Source organism: Varroa jacobsoni, unplaced genomic scaffold, assembly GCF_002532875.2.
Source record: "Varroa jacobsoni isolate VJ856 unplaced genomic scaffold, vjacob_1.0 scaffold_517, whole genome shotgun sequence".
NCBI classification, from domain to species: Eukaryota; Metazoa; Arthropoda; class Arachnida; order Mesostigmata; family Varroidae; genus Varroa; species Varroa jacobsoni.
Window position 1 is genome coordinate 137,403 of NW_019213419.1, and position 17,807 is coordinate 155,209.

The 17,807-nt window shown below is 41.1% G+C and overlaps 1 protein-coding gene across 5 annotated transcripts in view; it reads left to right on the forward strand.

Annotated features, from left to right (window-relative positions):
• Nucleotides 1–17,807, forward strand: part of LOC111261068 (uncharacterized) — a 51,097-nt gene that overhangs the window by 21,332 nt on the left and 11,958 nt on the right. For 4 of the 5 annotated variants that reach the window (XM_022834289.2, XM_022834288.2, XM_022834292.2 and 1 more), the window contains 16 exons: nt 8,511–8,599; nt 8,903–9,046; nt 9,342–9,486; nt 9,655–9,885; nt 10,119–10,250; nt 10,440–10,547; nt 10,946–11,038; nt 11,342–11,455; nt 11,582–11,713; nt 11,840–12,205; nt 12,572–12,705; nt 12,978–13,077; nt 15,186–15,530; nt 16,040–16,111; nt 16,352–16,565; nt 17,622–17,696. In XM_022834289.2, coding sequence (XP_022690024.1) covers nt 8,511–8,599; nt 8,903–9,046; nt 9,342–9,486; nt 9,655–9,885; nt 10,119–10,250; nt 10,440–10,547; nt 10,946–11,038; nt 11,342–11,455; nt 11,582–11,713; nt 11,840–12,205; nt 12,572–12,705; nt 12,978–13,077; nt 15,186–15,530; nt 16,040–16,111; nt 16,352–16,565; nt 17,622–17,696 — 2,494 coding nt within the window. The remainder of the gene's footprint in view (nt 1–8,510; nt 8,600–8,902; nt 9,047–9,341; nt 9,487–9,654; nt 9,886–10,118; nt 10,251–10,439; nt 10,548–10,945; nt 11,039–11,341; nt 11,456–11,581; nt 11,714–11,839; nt 12,206–12,571; nt 12,706–12,977; nt 13,078–15,185; nt 15,531–16,039; nt 16,112–16,351; nt 16,566–17,621; nt 17,697–17,807) is intronic. The other variant, XM_022834291.2, reaches the window with a different exon arrangement.

A 17,807-nucleotide genomic window follows, 5' to 3' on the forward strand; every position in this document is an offset into this window, starting at 1 on the left:
GGAAGCAATATTCTACTTTTGGCCTATTGTTTTCGGTATACGGCACATAATTGCGTCGTCCCTATGAATATGACGAATCTTTGTCTTCTGTTTGCGGAAATTTCTTGATAGTCTCCTCTGTAAATACAATAGTCTAAACGGACAGCATAAATTCAATGAAGCTTGCGCCTCTCTATTCCATATCAGCCAAAAAATCTGTAGCAAAAGAACAGCAATGGTAACATGTGAACCTTTCGGTTACTGCTTTCGTAATCACGTGCTTGCTTGCTTTCACGCTATTGCGCCATTATTATTGTTAGTTGGGACGTAGCAAAAGTAGGACCGCAACTGGCCTGCACAGGGTAGTATAGCAAAAAATGTTAGGTAGTTTTTGTGTGTGACTGTCTATTGATTTTTTTTTTTATACGTTCGCTGTCATATCTAGTTTAGATATCGCCGGTATGCCACTCATATTCCGATTCATATAAGAGCCCTCTTTATCCTATATATTCATATAAGATAAAGAAGGTTCTTAAAAATGCTGATTGTTGAATTGTTTTCTTTCAATTTTTGCTGACGTTGAAAGGTCATTTTTCCAAGTCGGGCAAATATCCTGGATAGAAAAATGACATATTATAATCTATCTCATTAAAATGTATGAATCGCTCATGTAAGTGATATACGAAAGCGGTTACCCAATCGTCGTTTGTGAGATTCATCTGGACGGCCATACGTAGGACGCTTCTGAAAACGGTGCATTGCTAGATGCACTTTTGGCATTATTTTCGTTCTGAGACCGGCCTGAGTAACTCTTTGTTACGATACTCAACGACACTATGCCCGATAAGTGTGGCCTGTACGAAGCAACTACTAGGCATAATCTGTCTAAGAACATGCTGTGATCAATGTTTGTCGTTGTTACCTGAATGGCCATATTTTCGTGTTTTCTTACTTCTTTGATCAATAATATTTATTCTAGAGTGAAAAAGAAAATATTGATAACGTCAATATATATATCTAATTTGTTCAGGGGTAAATGTATTGCAAATCTTCGAAGTATCTGCGGCGGGCTACAACTAAAAAGCAATCCAGGCATCAGCGCTTCTAGCATTGATATCTAAAGCGGACCTAAATCTATAAAAGCTATTTTCAAAGTTGACAATGTCTATATTGGTATGCAAGCGTTTCTACGTCGAAAAAAATATATCTAATAAGCTCCCTCTGTCTAGTTCTAAATTAAACGTTGTATTCAAACTTCTGGCAGATTGGTACACACTAAAAGCGGCCGCTATTCGAGCTTTTTGTTACCGCTTTTATAGCTATACTCTTTAGATGATGGTTATGCTGTGTGCACCATTCTATTTCTACTAGCCTATATTGTAAGTTACTTCAAAATATTGTACGTTGGATATCCTTAAATCTCTATTCAAATGCAATTCCTATTTTCTTCACTTTTGTCAGCAATTAGTAGCTTGATATGGCTGCTGATAGCTACAAGTGGGACACCAGCATATTGCAAAGGCGCAACTCTTAATTTTTTTCTAGATGTGGAGCAACCAAAAAAATTCCGCATTTCCCAAATGAACGCCGGCTAAATATTATTCATAAATATTGGAAATGGAAAAAAAAAATGCTGCCCTTTACACTCTCGCAGTAGAGCGGGGGTCAAAGTTGAACGTACGACTTCTGCATTGGGTCTTCTTACAGATCACTGGGCGACAAACTAAGCCCATTGGCAGTCTAATACGGCGTCGTGCAACGGTTTTATGCTCCAGTGTGCGAAAATCGGCGGTGTTTATCATAATGATATTCGTGGATGATGTGCAAAAGTATTACTGAAGTACTCTTGTCGTGATGCTTACGTACACTGACATATCCCTAACCTCCTTACACAACGTTAATGATCTTTAGTGTTAACAGCAACAGGACTGGAATCAGGACTCTGGCAACAATCGAGGGACATGATGAGAGGAGTGAGAGCCCGTTGCGGACTAAGCCAGTAGGTGTTTCGTATGAACGAATCCGCAGCGTACGAATGTTAGAAGTACTTGTGCGTTTTTCCCGTGCCCTTTTACCTGGGATTCGCCCAGTGAAAAAAAGACCCAACTTAAGAAGCGAAGAACAATAGCGATCGAGTTCTCCGGGCGAGCATCATCACTGCAGTAGAGGCAGTCGGGTTGGTGCTGTCTGTTTATGATGGCGTAGTTGTCTTTACGGTGACAACGAGCCAGCGATGCGTTAACAGTAGCAATTTCGAACAAAAACAAAAAATTGTCAAACAGTGTGGCTCGTTGTGAGCAAACAAGTCCTGTATGCATTAGGCTCCGACGCTATTGCTGCCGCTGTTGTAGCTATAAAGCTGTAATTGGTCGTTATGCTACCCCGAACGAAGTCGGCTCAGGCCCAACTAAACCCAAAAACCAAGAGATCAAGCAATAATGAAGGCCGCTGCTTTACTCCCCCCGTACGATAGACGCATACAATGTGCACTTTTTTTGTGACCGTTGCCCCTAACGCTGTCGTCAACATCAGCGGTAAATGTTAACGATAGCCCGACTACGTATAGGCCAGCGACAGTCAGTTGCAAAATAAACCACGAAAACGAGTGATAACAAACCAAAGTCGCAGGCGATCTATCGATGATGTGGCTCATATCTATCGTCATTTTCAGACCCAGCGACGATCTCTTGGACTCACATTATATATATTAGAACTACTATTACTATAGCCCTATGGATATATCGCAAAGGTTTGGCAGACACAAAAAAAATGTTTCATAAGTTAATCAGCTACGCGTCAATACTAAGCTTTCATCGTTTCTACTATATTCAATTGACCTTGTTTATCAGACGTCAACTAATGTATAGAACATCAACTAGCTATTTGATTTTTCTCAATATTAGTTAGTGGTGCACTGAACGCGTTCCGACAAGACCAGCAGCCAAAGTCGTACCTAAATATGACATAATACTTTAGAGATTTTTTGGTGAACGGGAAGGTGGGGTATTCTAACTGGGAAAGCAATAGATTCGGACATTTGTTCAGGCGGTGCCTTGGGCGTCAATTACGACTCGTTTTTTATGTGAGTGACAGGTATTCTACGGAACCTTAATTGAGACATAGTAGATTCATTTACCGGTATCTACGGTAACATTTAGCAGGGCACGCAAACGAACGACAGTAGTATAGTATGTAGGACGTCTAAAAATGTACGTACAATTTGAATGATTAACGTAAAACTAATGTTTAGATTTGAAAGGAATTTACATAAGGCTTTTCTCCAGATTATCATCATCATCATCTAGGTCAGGGCTATTAAATTGTAAATTTTTACAAATATTTCACCCAACGTTGTTATGCATTCTCGCTGAGTTGCTGCTTTTAAATCGCCCAGTGTCTTGTGCTTTTCTCGGACAGCCTTTATTTCTAAAATATTATCAAAAACACAGTCAGAATGGCGTGAGTTTGTTGTTAGAATGTTCTGTTAACGCCAGGCTTGGGAAACGGATAGAACGTTCGATGAATCCGTTTCAGGATGTGCTCTTACATTACGATCACAGTGTGTAATTGCTCCATTCTGTGTGTACATATTAATGCTATTAGCATTGCACGTTATTATAGTTACGTGATTGATGACTTCCGACAAGAAACCTCTTTTGCACTGAAACCGTCCTACACAGTATGACACAGGCCACGGAAGAGATAGGTCAAGGCTAATGCGTTTCAACGCAGTCCACCTGGTGTCCTGACAAGTCTAGCTGCAAAGAGCGTCACTTCGAAACGCTTAACGATGCCTCCTTTCTATCATAACGGCATTTACGTTTAGTTCTATTTCGAACGCTCTACTGTTAAACCATTGACTAAATATAGGTAATCTATTTTTTATCAGCTTTATATTATAAGACCGTTTAAGTGGGACTGTTTATTTGACACATCCAACGTCAAGGACGTATCGGCCAACCGCACCATTATTTTTCCAGCTGTAAACAAATACTTTATTTAGCATAACATCATCTATATTACACATTACTAAAATGATATTCGTACGTTATAGAATAGTGTAGAAGAAAGCATAGATGTGCATTCCAGTAAGTTTTGTCGGGTGCGGATAAGTTCATAAGGTAAAAATAACTTGAGTGTACATAGGTAGTATGAATGCCAGACCCCAGATCAGTAATTACGAAAATAATACTCATAATAATAATAATAAGAGTGGTGAAAGAAAAGATGTCTCCTAATAATTTAGAAGAAAAACGTCACACAGATGATTGGCTCAATAGCCAGCTAGCAGACCCATTAACCGTAGCTATTTCATTACTTGTTTGCCACTCGTATTTGAGCTGGTTGAAAATAATCAAAATCGGTTTTTCTTAACATATCCTAGCAATAAACTCATAACTGCTGGATGCAGGTGAGTTGACGACGGAAGACAGACCCAGATGGAGAACCTTTCCTTTACGCTGACAGGAGCTCCCTCTGTCTTTAAAGCACCTTTAAAAAAGCTTGTTTGATAATGAAATTTAGATATTCACACGCCCAGCAGAGGAAATATCTAATAGATGCTTCCAGTGCTGTAGATGCATCGGCAGCAAGTCGGTCATGGATATTATCTCATTTTTGTCTTTTGTACCGCTTTGTCCTGTTTACCATCGTAGGAGAAATGCGGTAGACAGTCAGTGATGCTGTCACAGCATTGCACACTGAATGGAAACGTAGCAAAAGTGGTATCTGGCCACTGACGTTCGCATCATTCCCACTGCAATAGGACACAAGTCATTATATGTTGCCAAAATATAATTACGTGCCGCATCACCTGTCCATCGGTGGATAACTATACGTTTGCTACGGAAAACGTACAGTTTCACGTAAGAGACCAAAGTTCTGTACAGAGCGGAATACAGTTTTAGATATGAACAAATAAATAAATTTCATTCAACAATTTTCTTTGTTCGACCAAATCTGATTACCGATTGCAGAAGGTTGCATCCACGTCAAACTTTTCGAACTTCCGTTATTGTAAATCGTATGATAAAGTACTTAAATTAAAATACTATCATTGTATGAAGATGCTCATTATTTATAGTGAGTGCATGTAGGTGCACGCATACAATGTACGTTGCCGCATCTTCCAACATAATTTGTCACAGTCTAATAAATCTGGTTACGACACTGTACTGTGTATAAAGGATATATACAAATCTCGAAGCGCATGTCCAAATATCGGTAAGCCTGAAAGTGAAACTATTAGCCAACGTATCTGCCCTCATATTGCACGCGTTTGTTAGAGCTTTCAGATGACTCGCTCTAAATCTATTTCGAAGAAGTATTGCAGCTTTGGCAAGAACATCAGTCCATCTGGTCAGGCAAACCGGACAGACCTGGGCAAAAAATGGCCGCGTTAAGCGCATAGCAGTAGGGAAATATGTAACTGTGATTCCATTCGGGATGTACCTGTTCAACGAGGCTCAATTGCCTTCGCCAACGATAGTGTCCCTTCCTCAGGAAACAAGCAAAATAGCAGACTGCAAAAACATCTGGCCTTGGTGGGAACAGCCGCACTTCAGATGATTTCTACCAAAGCTGTGGCATTTGTCTGCTGGTAGATAGGATCAAGATATTAGAGCAAAAGCTCCATTCTACTCAGTAAATGTATACATCCTTTAGATAATTAAAGTGAAAACAAAATCCGGATAAGGCCGCGGGGTCTGGTCGGTTTTATGAACCTCGAGTTGTGTGTTAGCAGACACGTGGAGGTAGAACGTGTAGCCTATTATAAGCTTGCGGTAGCCTATCACCGGCGACATGAATCTACCATGCGGTGTCTGAATCGAAGCAAATGGACTCTACGAAAGAAGGGACGTTTTTTTTCCGGGAGCTTCATTTAAGAACTTTTATGCCATGGTTGCGGTAGTACTTTGCATTAGAAGGGATGAACCAAACAGAAATTCGGCATATTATGCATAGTGCTCATACGATACAACAAAGACATGCTTGAACGTTTTCGGTAAAGAGATTAGCAAATAATAGAGATGTGTTCGATTTAGAAATGCCGTGTTCCGCAATCTGACAATATCGAGGGTATGTCAATAGCTAGTAGCAAGGGCGACGCTACGAAAGTAAACTACGGTCGGGAAATATCGCAGGCAGCATGAAACCTACATTACGACGAAGTAAAGATATTCACAGCGTAAGAGATGATACGAGAAACGTTGAACTGTCTTCCTGGCAAAGCAACGGAAGCAACTCGACAGCTTTCGAAGGACCCCCAGTGGGTGCTCAAACCTCAAAAGCTTTTGTCCTCAGACGTACGCGCCTGAATAGAGGAATGTTTGCTTATTGTATCTTCAGAATCTAAAATCATACAGATGAGGAGTTTTTGCTACATGTGTATAGAGTAGGTCTCAATATGTCACAAATATATATATATATATATATATATATAATCAGAGTGGTCATAATGATGTTAAAATAGAGATGTTTTGTCACCATTTGTAAAATCGATATTTTAACACCATTTTTACAGTCGAGCTAAAAGGACTTCCCGACGGCACAGTTCTTGAAGTGGTAACGTATTACTTCGCTCTAACGTATAAATGCTCGAACCAAGAAGCTGCAAGTTTTAGAGTTCGATGAACTGTTATTTTAGATAGACAATCCGCATCGCGTTCGATGTTCAGTGTCATCGCGAGTTCGGACGAGGTAATAACGTAATTATATCAAGGAACTGAGACTGTGAAAAAATGGAGCGCGGTCGGTATCCGTAAAATAGGTCCATAGGTCGATTAACTGTGTCTGGCTGCTCCAGTATCTTGCGCAGGTATTCAGGAACTGGGTCAATTTGAAACAATAATGTACTGGCCGCAAATGCTGAAAATTCTTCATATATCGGTGTTATGTTAGGAAGTAGATGTTCAATGAGCAAATGTCATTACGATGTTAGGCGTGTCGATCAGCCGGCTGTCAAGTTTATAGGTAGACCTTAATTTTAGCACGTTCCTACAATACAGGTAAACCGTAATCAAGTCGGACCTGGTTTTACTGAGTGGAGTTCGCTATATACACAATGATCTTATACGATTATTATTGTTTCTAACTTCTGTCTAGGTACAATAGCGATGTAACATTTAATATCGATCGCATACGGATTGCGTACTACATTCTGCGCTATGATAGATATCATCTATGGCGCTGAACTAATGGTACATTCATATGAGCTAACGTAAAGATAAAAATCCCCTAAGATGATAGAAAAGGAAAAGGTTGCCGTAAAAATGTCCGCGATACGGTACACTAATATTGAAGTTTAACTACTGCGATGATAGCCCTACAAAATTGAAGTGTTTCTTGCTTCTGGGCGTGCGGCTAATATTAATAGACAGGGTTGCTTTTGTTCTTTAAACTACACTTGACAGGTCTATGTTACATGGCTATTAATAAATAAGCACATCGGCTCGGATTCGGGCTACGTTGAAATTGGGTGGAACGATGGAAGGGCAACTGGCCTAAGGATTACACGTACAAATAAAGTGGATGTCCATAAATTCTAGGCAGCGGAACCTGCAAGTCAAACTGATCACTTAATCGTCCAGCGACCGGGGCACGCCACGCTGGTCTCTAATTGTTAATGATTACAACGAAATGAGCTGAATTTGTCCTCTTGTATATTCGAATAGGTTAGAAATGCGTGGACAGACAGTAATGAAGCAGTTATAGGCCATGCACTGACTAAAATATCGAGCCATACCTAAGGTTCTGTATAGGGAACAAATCTTCTCACGCAAATGAAAATTAGATGACGACGTTGTATCTACAGCTATGGTTGATACAATGGTGGGAAGCAATTGAAAATATCGGTGGGATAATGCGAGCACGATGTAAAAAAAAATAAAAAAAAGAGCGTATTTTTTTTTATTTTTCTGTTTTAGTATATCTAGGCATGTTGTTATATTGCCGCCTATGAATACATTTCATAATAGCGGGTACGTTTCGTGGTGTCTACGGTGCTAGAATAAACTATTTTTAATTACGAAGACTATTACGCTTAGCAGAAAAGATTCGGGTTTTTTTTTTGCTACAATGTCATTTTGATCTGATTGGTAGATTATCATAGGAATTATATACATAAAATAATAATCGTATTTATTTACATATGCATAAAGTGCATATATATACATAAATATCTTCGACTTTTCACGAATGCGTACTTACTATTAGCGTTAAAGGAATAGTCGTCAGTTCCACAAACGAACAGACAATCCGGCTCTATCCAGTATTGCAAATGAGATGCTTTATACAAAACGGTTTAGAATACACATATAGACAACAAGAAAGAAACCTGCATGTTCCGAAAAATAAGCCTATGTTTGTCTATGCAGCCCCTATGTGGTAGAACTAGGCGCGATGCGTGGTTCTTTGATGAATGAAATTGAACGTTGTCGCGCCCTTCTCGTTATCGTTGCCGTAGATAAGGCACAGAGTGTGTGCAGGCAAGTATCTAACTGTTTTTTTTCAATGCTTCAACTGTACTTCAGAATTCGCGGAGTATTCCACGACCCTCGCGGATGCTCGCACAAGGAGGAGCGCGTCCCAAAACCTCTATTGCGGCATTTTTGCCGTCCAGGTATGTATCTTTTACCCAGTCTAAACAAACAAAAAAGAAAAAAACAAGATAAGCTGCAAAGGTTATTTGTAAAGTCCTACAAATCATAGGTGGTCAACACTATCAAACAAAGATTATTGTTGCATTTATCGAGCCTGAAACATCACACATACGCTACTTTTGTTGAGTCACATGTGGATATACACTTATACCGGCTGTGACGACACATCTTTTCTTTACTTTCCTCCAGTCTTGAGACGTGCGCTACGTGCCAACGTGTTTAATGGGAACCGATGTGAGTCAACATTATTCTATAATTTTTAGGGGAGCATCTTCGAGTGGCTGCGGTAGCGGAGAGAGTGGTCCCTCATCCCTCGGCTCAGATGTCGGAGTTGGAGAGGGCGACGGCTCCGAATTGGTACTCGGAGGGCGAGTTCTTGTCGACGGGAACTTGGTCGGAGTGCTCAGGTACTGACGGATTGTGGTATCAATCACACTTCAAATGGTTGGCGAATAACTGGAGTTGCAAAAAGCGGAGTGTACTAAATGCATGCATATATAGCAGAAAATTGTAACTTACGTAAACGCTAAGAAAAATAGAGTTACATAAAGCCATTTCCCTACGACCTGGTTAAGCTAACGAAAACTACGAGTCAATGACCCTAAAAAGACGTCGGATCCTAATGCAAAATTTTATATATATATATACCTCATTCAACTAAGATATTGTTTAAATTGGTGGTTTTGTGACAAAAATATGCAGATATCTTGGCCTTATCCCAGGGACAGCGGGCACGTGGTGCGGTGTCGAACTCGACAATCCAAGCGGTAAAAATGACGGTGAGAAAAATGGACGACGCTATTTCCGGTGCGCACCAAATCACGGCATGTTCGTGCCTCTAGCCAAGGTTTGTAGTACAAAGTTTTTCTAGATATTCCAATTTTGACTTCAAATCGAGCTGTCGAATAAAATATCGAAAGGATTTAGCATCACCCTAGAGACTAAACTCTCAGTTAAAAGAGAAATGCTGCTTTGGCTAAAAGATTTATTTGTTTCATACTATACCTTCGCCCAGGTAACGTCCCTGTCCCCTAGTTCGCCAGTAAGTGGTCGCGGTGCGTTCGGAGCTTCATCATTAAGACCTCCCCCTTCCTCACTTAGTTCGTCAATGTCGTCATCGATGATGTCCTCCAGCGCTTCGTCTGGTTACGGAGGATCTGCATTGCCCAGCCAGGGTACAATGACAAACCAAAGGAGCTATAGTAAAGAATTACGAATTGAAGACTACCTCGAGTCCAAGTCAAAGGTATAACACTCCATACGTTTACTAGCCAACCACTAAACACATCCGTCATCCTCACACAAACCCAAAGATTTTAATAAAGGGCTCTTCTGCGTGAGTGTAATATATATATATATATAATCTGCTGGTATATATATACCAGCAGATTATTAGTGAACTGATTTAGGCTTACATTTATTCCGGAATGGTAAAAAATCAACTACGCGGTGTACCGGCCTTGCCCCTTGTGAATCTAGGCCAAGGAAAGTAAAAAGGGCTCGCTACAGAAATTCAACGAACACGCGAGTCCGAAGACGTTGCAGAGATCCCTCGTGCTGCGAAACCAATTCCGGGATGAGCCGTGTCCCTCCGAAGAGGAAGAGGAAGAGGTGAGGAAGTAATTATCTATCCTGTTATAAAATGCACTGGACAGGCGTCGAATGGCTGGGTCGTTACTTCTCAAGGCGCTTCTTCTTTGCGTGAGCAACTGCACGAATAAACAATTATTTCATTCGAGTGGGTTTAATAACGTTGTTGAGAACGATGAAACAAACGATTTTGCTGTTGTTGTGGGTTAGGATTATGTCGGTGTGGTTCCGGTCGTCGAACCTCTGATCAGCCTCAAAGACAGAAAACAGATCACTGCTTCGCTCTCGTTCGGGCTACAAAAACTTGTGCAACGACAGGTCGGTTTTACATTAAATGTTTCTAAGCGATACATAATATGTATATGCACAGTATGCTGACAGTAACATTGGTATATATGTACCCCTATAAAACGGAGTTGTTTGCGTATGCACAAGGCCGTATGCAAAACGCTGTGCTTGTTTAGCCAAAACGAGAATTGGATTTAGTATATTTGCAAGCGTATCGTAGTTATACGCGGCCTATGGCTGCTATGAATGTTTTTTTTAGTTTTCAATCATTATTCCGGCGGCGTTGGTGATGAACTAAACAATTTTACCTAGAAGGGTGACTTTTACCGGGGAGGACATTAGCATAATTAGATGAGGATTTGAAAACGAACCTAATAATGCAAACGGTAACGAAGCGCATGATTAAGACGCTGTTATTTGTACTGCAGGCACCGGTGCGATCGAAAAGTGAAGACAACTGTACGGTAAAGGAGAATGCTATGTCGATGCCTCATCGAATTGTTTCTCTTGAAGATGCCGAGGTTAGTATTTGAAAAATAATAAAAAAAAACTTTCTACCATATCTGACAATGGCTGTCTAGCTGTTAGTTAATCCTTATCCGTTCTCTTTCTCAGGTAATAACAGTTTATTGCTGTTGTCAATATATGTGTTACCTAGCTGACTGATGGCGCTGTCATAGGCCGTCGCTGCAGGGTGGTTCGACGCTGTCGAAGTCGACTGGGTGTTTTCCGAAATGTCTAGTGTTAACGAAAGGTGGCCTGCTTGATGTTATTTCAGTAACAATGCGTGTTCTACCTATAGTATGCATATTTCCTAATTCTAGGTAGCACAGGTGACTGCGGCAGCAGGGACGAGTGGAACTGCGTCGTCAAACAACGATAGTTCTCTTTCCCCGATCCCCGAAAAAGATGATGATCCGACAACTACGACAACACAGGTATATAGGCTGAAAATATTTTAAAAAATTGCCATGTTTAGGGGCGCGTTTTTTTTTTTAGTTTCTCTTCACTATAGCAAAAAACGTACTTATTTTGTATTTTCCTTGACCATCGCTAACCTACAGGAAAAAACCTCCAACCTTCTTGAACCCGGCCCCGCTAGTCAGGACGCCTCGCTATCCCCTATTCAAGAGTTACAAGACGAAAACGAGGAGGGAACGTCCACCTGCGGCGGACTGCGTACCAGCGAAATGAAGGCAAGTAACAAATTGCTGTCTATTATTTTAAACTGTGTACTATATACTTCGCTATGTGTCATCCATAAATGTAGACAGAAGGATCACTACATCATCGTTTGACTCATCTTTTTTTGACATTTCTAGGATACCCGACTGATATCCAATTCCTATTCGGCCGATGACGTGGCCGAACTTCCTGAAGAGGAGTCGGGCGACAAAATCTCACGCGGCTCGAACGCTGCCGAGGTCCGAATATCTCAGGTTAGCGTTGGAATGCCAGAAATTGTTGGGGATGTCGATCCTGATTGCGAAGAAGGACCACTTGTACCCGAGGAGATCCGAATTTCGGATAACGTTTTTGATATTATCATGAGCTCGCTTCGGGAGAATTTTCTTCACGACGTACCCAGTTCTGAAGATCCCAGTTCGGCTTCACTTGAAAGGGATAGCAAAATGGGACAGACTGGGCAGGCGGGAAATAGACCATATTCTGCTGACACCGGGTTTCAGGTTGGTATTCAGTAGCTACTAATTTATAAATTTCGCATGTGCCGCTTTTAGGTAATGTTAAATAGGTATTTGTAATTCTATCCTAACAATGATCTGTAAAACCCTTAACGAATAACTTAACCATGGTGCTGACATGCAGCACGTCGCATCGCGTGTAAAGTTTTTTATGCTACATCTCGACCTTTCGTTACTTGCCCAAATATTCCACAGATAGATCGAACAGGTTTGTTGTGCTCTATAACTCTGAAATCTTCCATTTCTGTACTTGGCATCAGTTTTCGCAATGTTATTTATCAGAAGCAGTAATAAGCGGTTTCGATGAAATGCACTGAAATCTTACGAAAAGGACTCCATCATGTTTTCTAGGGGGACTGTGATATAGGCTGTGATCTAGGTGGAGGCGCCAGTAGTTCGACTGGCGACGCAGTCATGAAACAATCGGTCTGTTCCCAGGATAGCGGAGTTGTGTGTGATACTACAGGACCTTCTTCGCTACAAAGGTTAGATACCCACAACCTCAGTATTGAAAAGAAACTGCTCTATAATGGTAAATAATTTTTTCTCGATTATACCAACATCGGTGATTGATAATAACTATAAACGTCTTTTCAATAGAATTAAAGAGAAGTATGAAGTGAAAGAAACGGATACTTTTATTTTCGCCTATCCCTCGTTACTGATGCATTTTCTATAGCATAGACATACCCTCTAAGCGAGCCGAGTGTAACTTCTTTATGATACGATTTCTTTTCGCTACAACTTCTGCCTGAAGCAGGTCGGCTTCGTTACAACCATCGGAAGTTTTAGTTGTTGAACCCGATGACGACAGGGTTGGACAACCCCACGGAAGCTCAGGCCCGGTCGATCCTAACGTAAGTGTAATTTAACGTGTAGTTCAAGTCGACATAGCTTTTTCTCCTGGCGAAGCTTCGCTGTCACGAGTTTCTCGAGTACTAAATAAGAATCGACGAAAAGATCTAGCCCTTTTTCACGCCACGGAAGATTCGAGTTTGTCTTGGCATACAAGCAAAACGGTTTTTCAAAATGTATAGGATATGTACGAAGTTTGTGTGAAGTATGAAACGTTGGTCTGCCTAAAGCCTTTTGTTCCTACTGAAGCTCCGCTTTTGCGACATCAGTGTTGTTAGCCTAATTCACCATTTATTTATCGCGCATTGGGTTGATGGACATTTGTATTCAGTGTAGTAGTAAACTAGTTATTTTTGTCTGAAACACCGCAATTTAGGTGTTTTAACAACTAAGACAAGAGATTGGTGCGTAATACATGTCGATCAAGTCAGCTGATTGAAGGTGAGCGAGCCCGACGCACGCTTTGCTAGAACCCATTGTAACAGCGCGCCGTTATTTCGGGTTATTGCGTAAGGAGACAATGTTACGTTGTGTTGTCCTAGACATTGCAAGTGAAATCCGTTCTCAAGCGTTAACACCACCCTATCTGTCTACTGAATGGTGAATATCAGCCAACATTAACCATGAACGTAATTCCCTTTTTGATTTCTATCTCGTTCTTGCACGTCAACGAGGATACAATACGATGAGAATCTTGAATGTTTGTGCCACTGTGGCTATGGCAGTATCGTGAGGTTTGAGCCTGCCTGTCGCCGGCATTGTCAAAGCTACTATGCCATGTTTTTCTTATAATTCTATAATATTTTCTCGAATTGCCACACACAAAACGATCCGGTTCCATTTTGTCAAAGACATTATGTTGAAACAGGTATGCATCATCAGCGCCTATGTCACATACTCTATCCAATATGCACGAATAAAGACAGTAATTCGATTGATAGACGATTTGGAATTCAATGCACAGGGGTTAAAGCTGTCGCAAGAACAATATTGATCTCTTCAAGATGCGAGTTACTATTTTCTGTTCTATTTTCTATTCTTCGATGTCCCGAACACTTAGGACTATTTAGTTAAAATTTAAGCAGGATTTTTGTCTACTTTAAACAGGTATATAGTTGTCAGAAGGTGGCCTATGAAACATCTCCGAATGGTTCAATTTCCATTCGTCGCTGATTGGATATTTGGTAAATAATTCCAATATATTTAGCCAAAGGGCTAGTTTCCACAGTTCACAGACGGTACGATAATCCTGATGACAGCCTAAAGCTTGTTTCGTTAGCATTTCTTGTTGTTTCGAAAGGACATTTGTATAGAATAGTGTCTTTTTTACCCGTCTGCCTTAATCGTCGAATACAAAGTAAGCAGCTATTTTTGCACCAGCACAAAACAATGAAAAGAAAGCTTGGTCGTTTACAATCGATTTTCTTTAAACAGTCATATTAAAAGGTGCTTCATTTGGTGTTCTTTGTGTCCTTCGTTGTTCGTACGATATATAAGGAATTGTATTCTACGTCCTCCCTATTTCAATAGAATTACATTTGCGCAGTTCCAAACGATTCCAACTGAACCTAAATTCCTGTCATAAGCAGCCATTTTGCCCGTCTCGAACCCTAGACCACAAAACGAATTCTGCGTGTGCCCGTGGTTACTGGAAATATTTTAGCCCAAAGCTATTTAGCCCCTTAAACTTTGTCAATCAGTTCCATGTTTGCTGTACTGTACTCGACAGAAAAAGGGCATGAATAACCTTACAGTGAGTCGTCCGTTATAAACTTATACGTGTAGAAGCAGCCCGAACAGACTAGCGGTAGAGAAAGCGTTTATGTTACGCTTCCCTTTTATTGAGCTGGGTAACGTTTGCGTTCAAGATCAACCGTCAACGTTAAGCGAATATGCATTTATATGGACCAACATTAAACAAGCCTATTTATATAGCAGTTTTTATATAAACTCGTTTCCTGAATGTTTGACTCTTGTCGTTTTGACCCACGTTGTCTACACAGCTGCTATGATGGTATGACAGGTATGAGCTGCCGACGCGTCATGATGAGCTCTGACGATTCAGATTTTGTTGGTTCCATGGCGCTGTTCTGTCTGTTTCTTGATTTAGGCTACGGACGCTAATGTAGACGGTGGCCCCTGTGCGGACGATTGTGATCTCTCGGAAGCCGCAGGATGTCTGTCGACAAGCGAGGCTACCGAGACAGCCACAGGCGATGACGAATCAGCAGCTGAACGACGCACGCACGTTCGACCATTGGCCAGTGCCCCGGAACACGCAGCAACTGCTGCGTGCTCAGCCGGCACCTTATCGCCCGCGATTTATTCCCGAAGCGCAAAAGGAGCTGCAACTCCATTGCGGAAACCGAACGTCAATGTTGGAAGCAAGATTAAAGCAATGCTCCAGGAAAATAAGGATAGCACACCAGTGGAACGAAAAGCCCGGCCACAAAGAGTAGGTGCTTGACTTCAATAATAATAACATGCGCAAATGGCAGTACAAATATCAGTTTACAACGTTACTGCCGTTATGTACATACTCAAACCCATACAGTTATGATTTTGTCTATATACTGAAGGGGATAATCGGTGACCTAAGTATGCAAATTTAAACCCAAAAATTAATTGGTAACTAGTTAAGCAAGGAACTGCAAAATAATAGATAAACATTTATTATTTATAGGGCGTTGGCTCTAGCGTATAGATAATGAGGAGAAGAAGATCTAAATACAACTATAATAATCGATTTCTCTCGCCCGCTAAAAATTTACGACAGTTCCATTACGTACCATTTTCCTTCGGACAGCCTAATATTTCCAACCCTTTATAAAAAGTCTTCTGTTCTACTAGTGCAAAACGTAACGAGCACCCCATTCTTATACTTCTATGTGTATAATATCTGATATGCAAAATCAGCAAACGTAGGCCGTATTAATTCCAAGTAGCAACTCCAACTTTTTTCAGAAAAATAAGTGGGACGAAGTGGAAAAGAAGATCCAGCAAAATCTTCAGGAAAAAAAAAAGGCTAAAACCGAGGTGAGCATCAGTGACGTGATACTTAGCATATTGAACAAACAAGCCATAAACAATTCAAAGTTTATCCCTATGTCAAATGAACATTTATGATATATGAACATCACATATTCTATCTTCCCAACAAAGGATTGTCAAAACAACGAAACAAGCTCTCCATATGTGTTGGTTGATTCCACTGCCTGATTCAATGCTATGTCTCAAGTATTTTGTCTCACCCTGTCTTGCTTCTAATGCTACCAGGTGAAGAGTCGGATCAATTCGAATCTAGCTGCCGCGCGGGCTGAGGCACGCCGATCTCCACGTGGTTCCGTGTGTGGCCCAAGTGGACGAACCGCAGAACCATCGTTATGTGGGGAGCCGCTTGGTACGATTCCGGGAGGCAGTAGGGATCCCAACAACCAGGACGACGCTGATGTCGGGGGACCCAGCAGGCCGGAATCACGAGCTTCACGAGGTTTGTCTAAATGTCGAATTTAATCGTACAGGAGTTGATATGAGGATAGCTGGAATAGACACAGCAACAGGTTTAATCAAAGACGTGCCCATGGAACAGAAAAAGTGACTGGACACAAGAACAAGCATATCCACCGCTTCCTTTGCGCCGTCGACTAATCATTATGGGTGACGCGCTACGGCTTGACAGGCCTACAAAGACAAATAAATTTTCAGCTTTCAGTTGCATTTTACCATCTGGCTAATACTGTGTGATTTAAATTAATGTAATTTCTCATAAACACAAAACACAATTTTTGAAAACTTCGGTGAATCAAACTAGCTTTCGGGTCTGAAAGACGTTCTTTAGGACTGAACAAGCTAATGGAACATTCGCTGTTTGTCTTATCAGCTTCAAGACGCTTCTCTTTTGGTCATTGACATTTTCCTCACCCAGACCATAGCATTCTCGTGCTGTACATTGTGACACAGAGTACACAGTAAGCAAAAAGAACAAAACGAAAACTCCACCTGAAGCCGAAAGAGGTTACAAGACCGCGTGTTCAGCCCGTTGGAAAAGTTTACCAATCGTTATGTAAGACGAAGCGTGTATTTACAGAGGATGATCCGTGGAGCTGCGAGACCTGACGAGGCACCTAGATAACAATTTAGTTAGCTTGTTTGGTATTCATTATAGTCATGTCATGTTTTCTTTATAAACCTTGAGACTATGCTTAAGTTTTTCTAGTCCAGCCTCGGACCGGAGTGCCCAGTAGGTTTTCGGCTTTAAAATTTTTCGCATACCACTTCGGCAGACCGTGAAATGTGCGCACTCAGCCTTGCACCCAGGTAGTTTTCATGTATCATTCCGGCGTTATTGGTAACACTCCTTAAACCACTCATCCATACATCCAGGCTAGTCTGCGGAAAACCTTTTCGGGTAGATCTCTAACGACCCATGTCATTATGCCATTTCAGCTTATTATATCAGCTTCGCTACCGCCTCAGCTATCACAGAAACTATATGTATATATAAGCTGAGCTTTCATGATAAAGGCTTAATCTTGATTTGTTTTAGTTGTGCCGCTGCCTATCAAACCCGGTCCACCGAAACGCGATTACAGTCGACCTTGGGCTGACCCTCCTCCAAAAAGTAAGTAGAGTTTCATTGTCTCTACTAAAACCTGAAGGCTTTATAAGGTTAGTGATTTTAAGTAAACCTAGCACCCTAGTTAGTTATATTAGCAAAGGCGGTAATCTACAG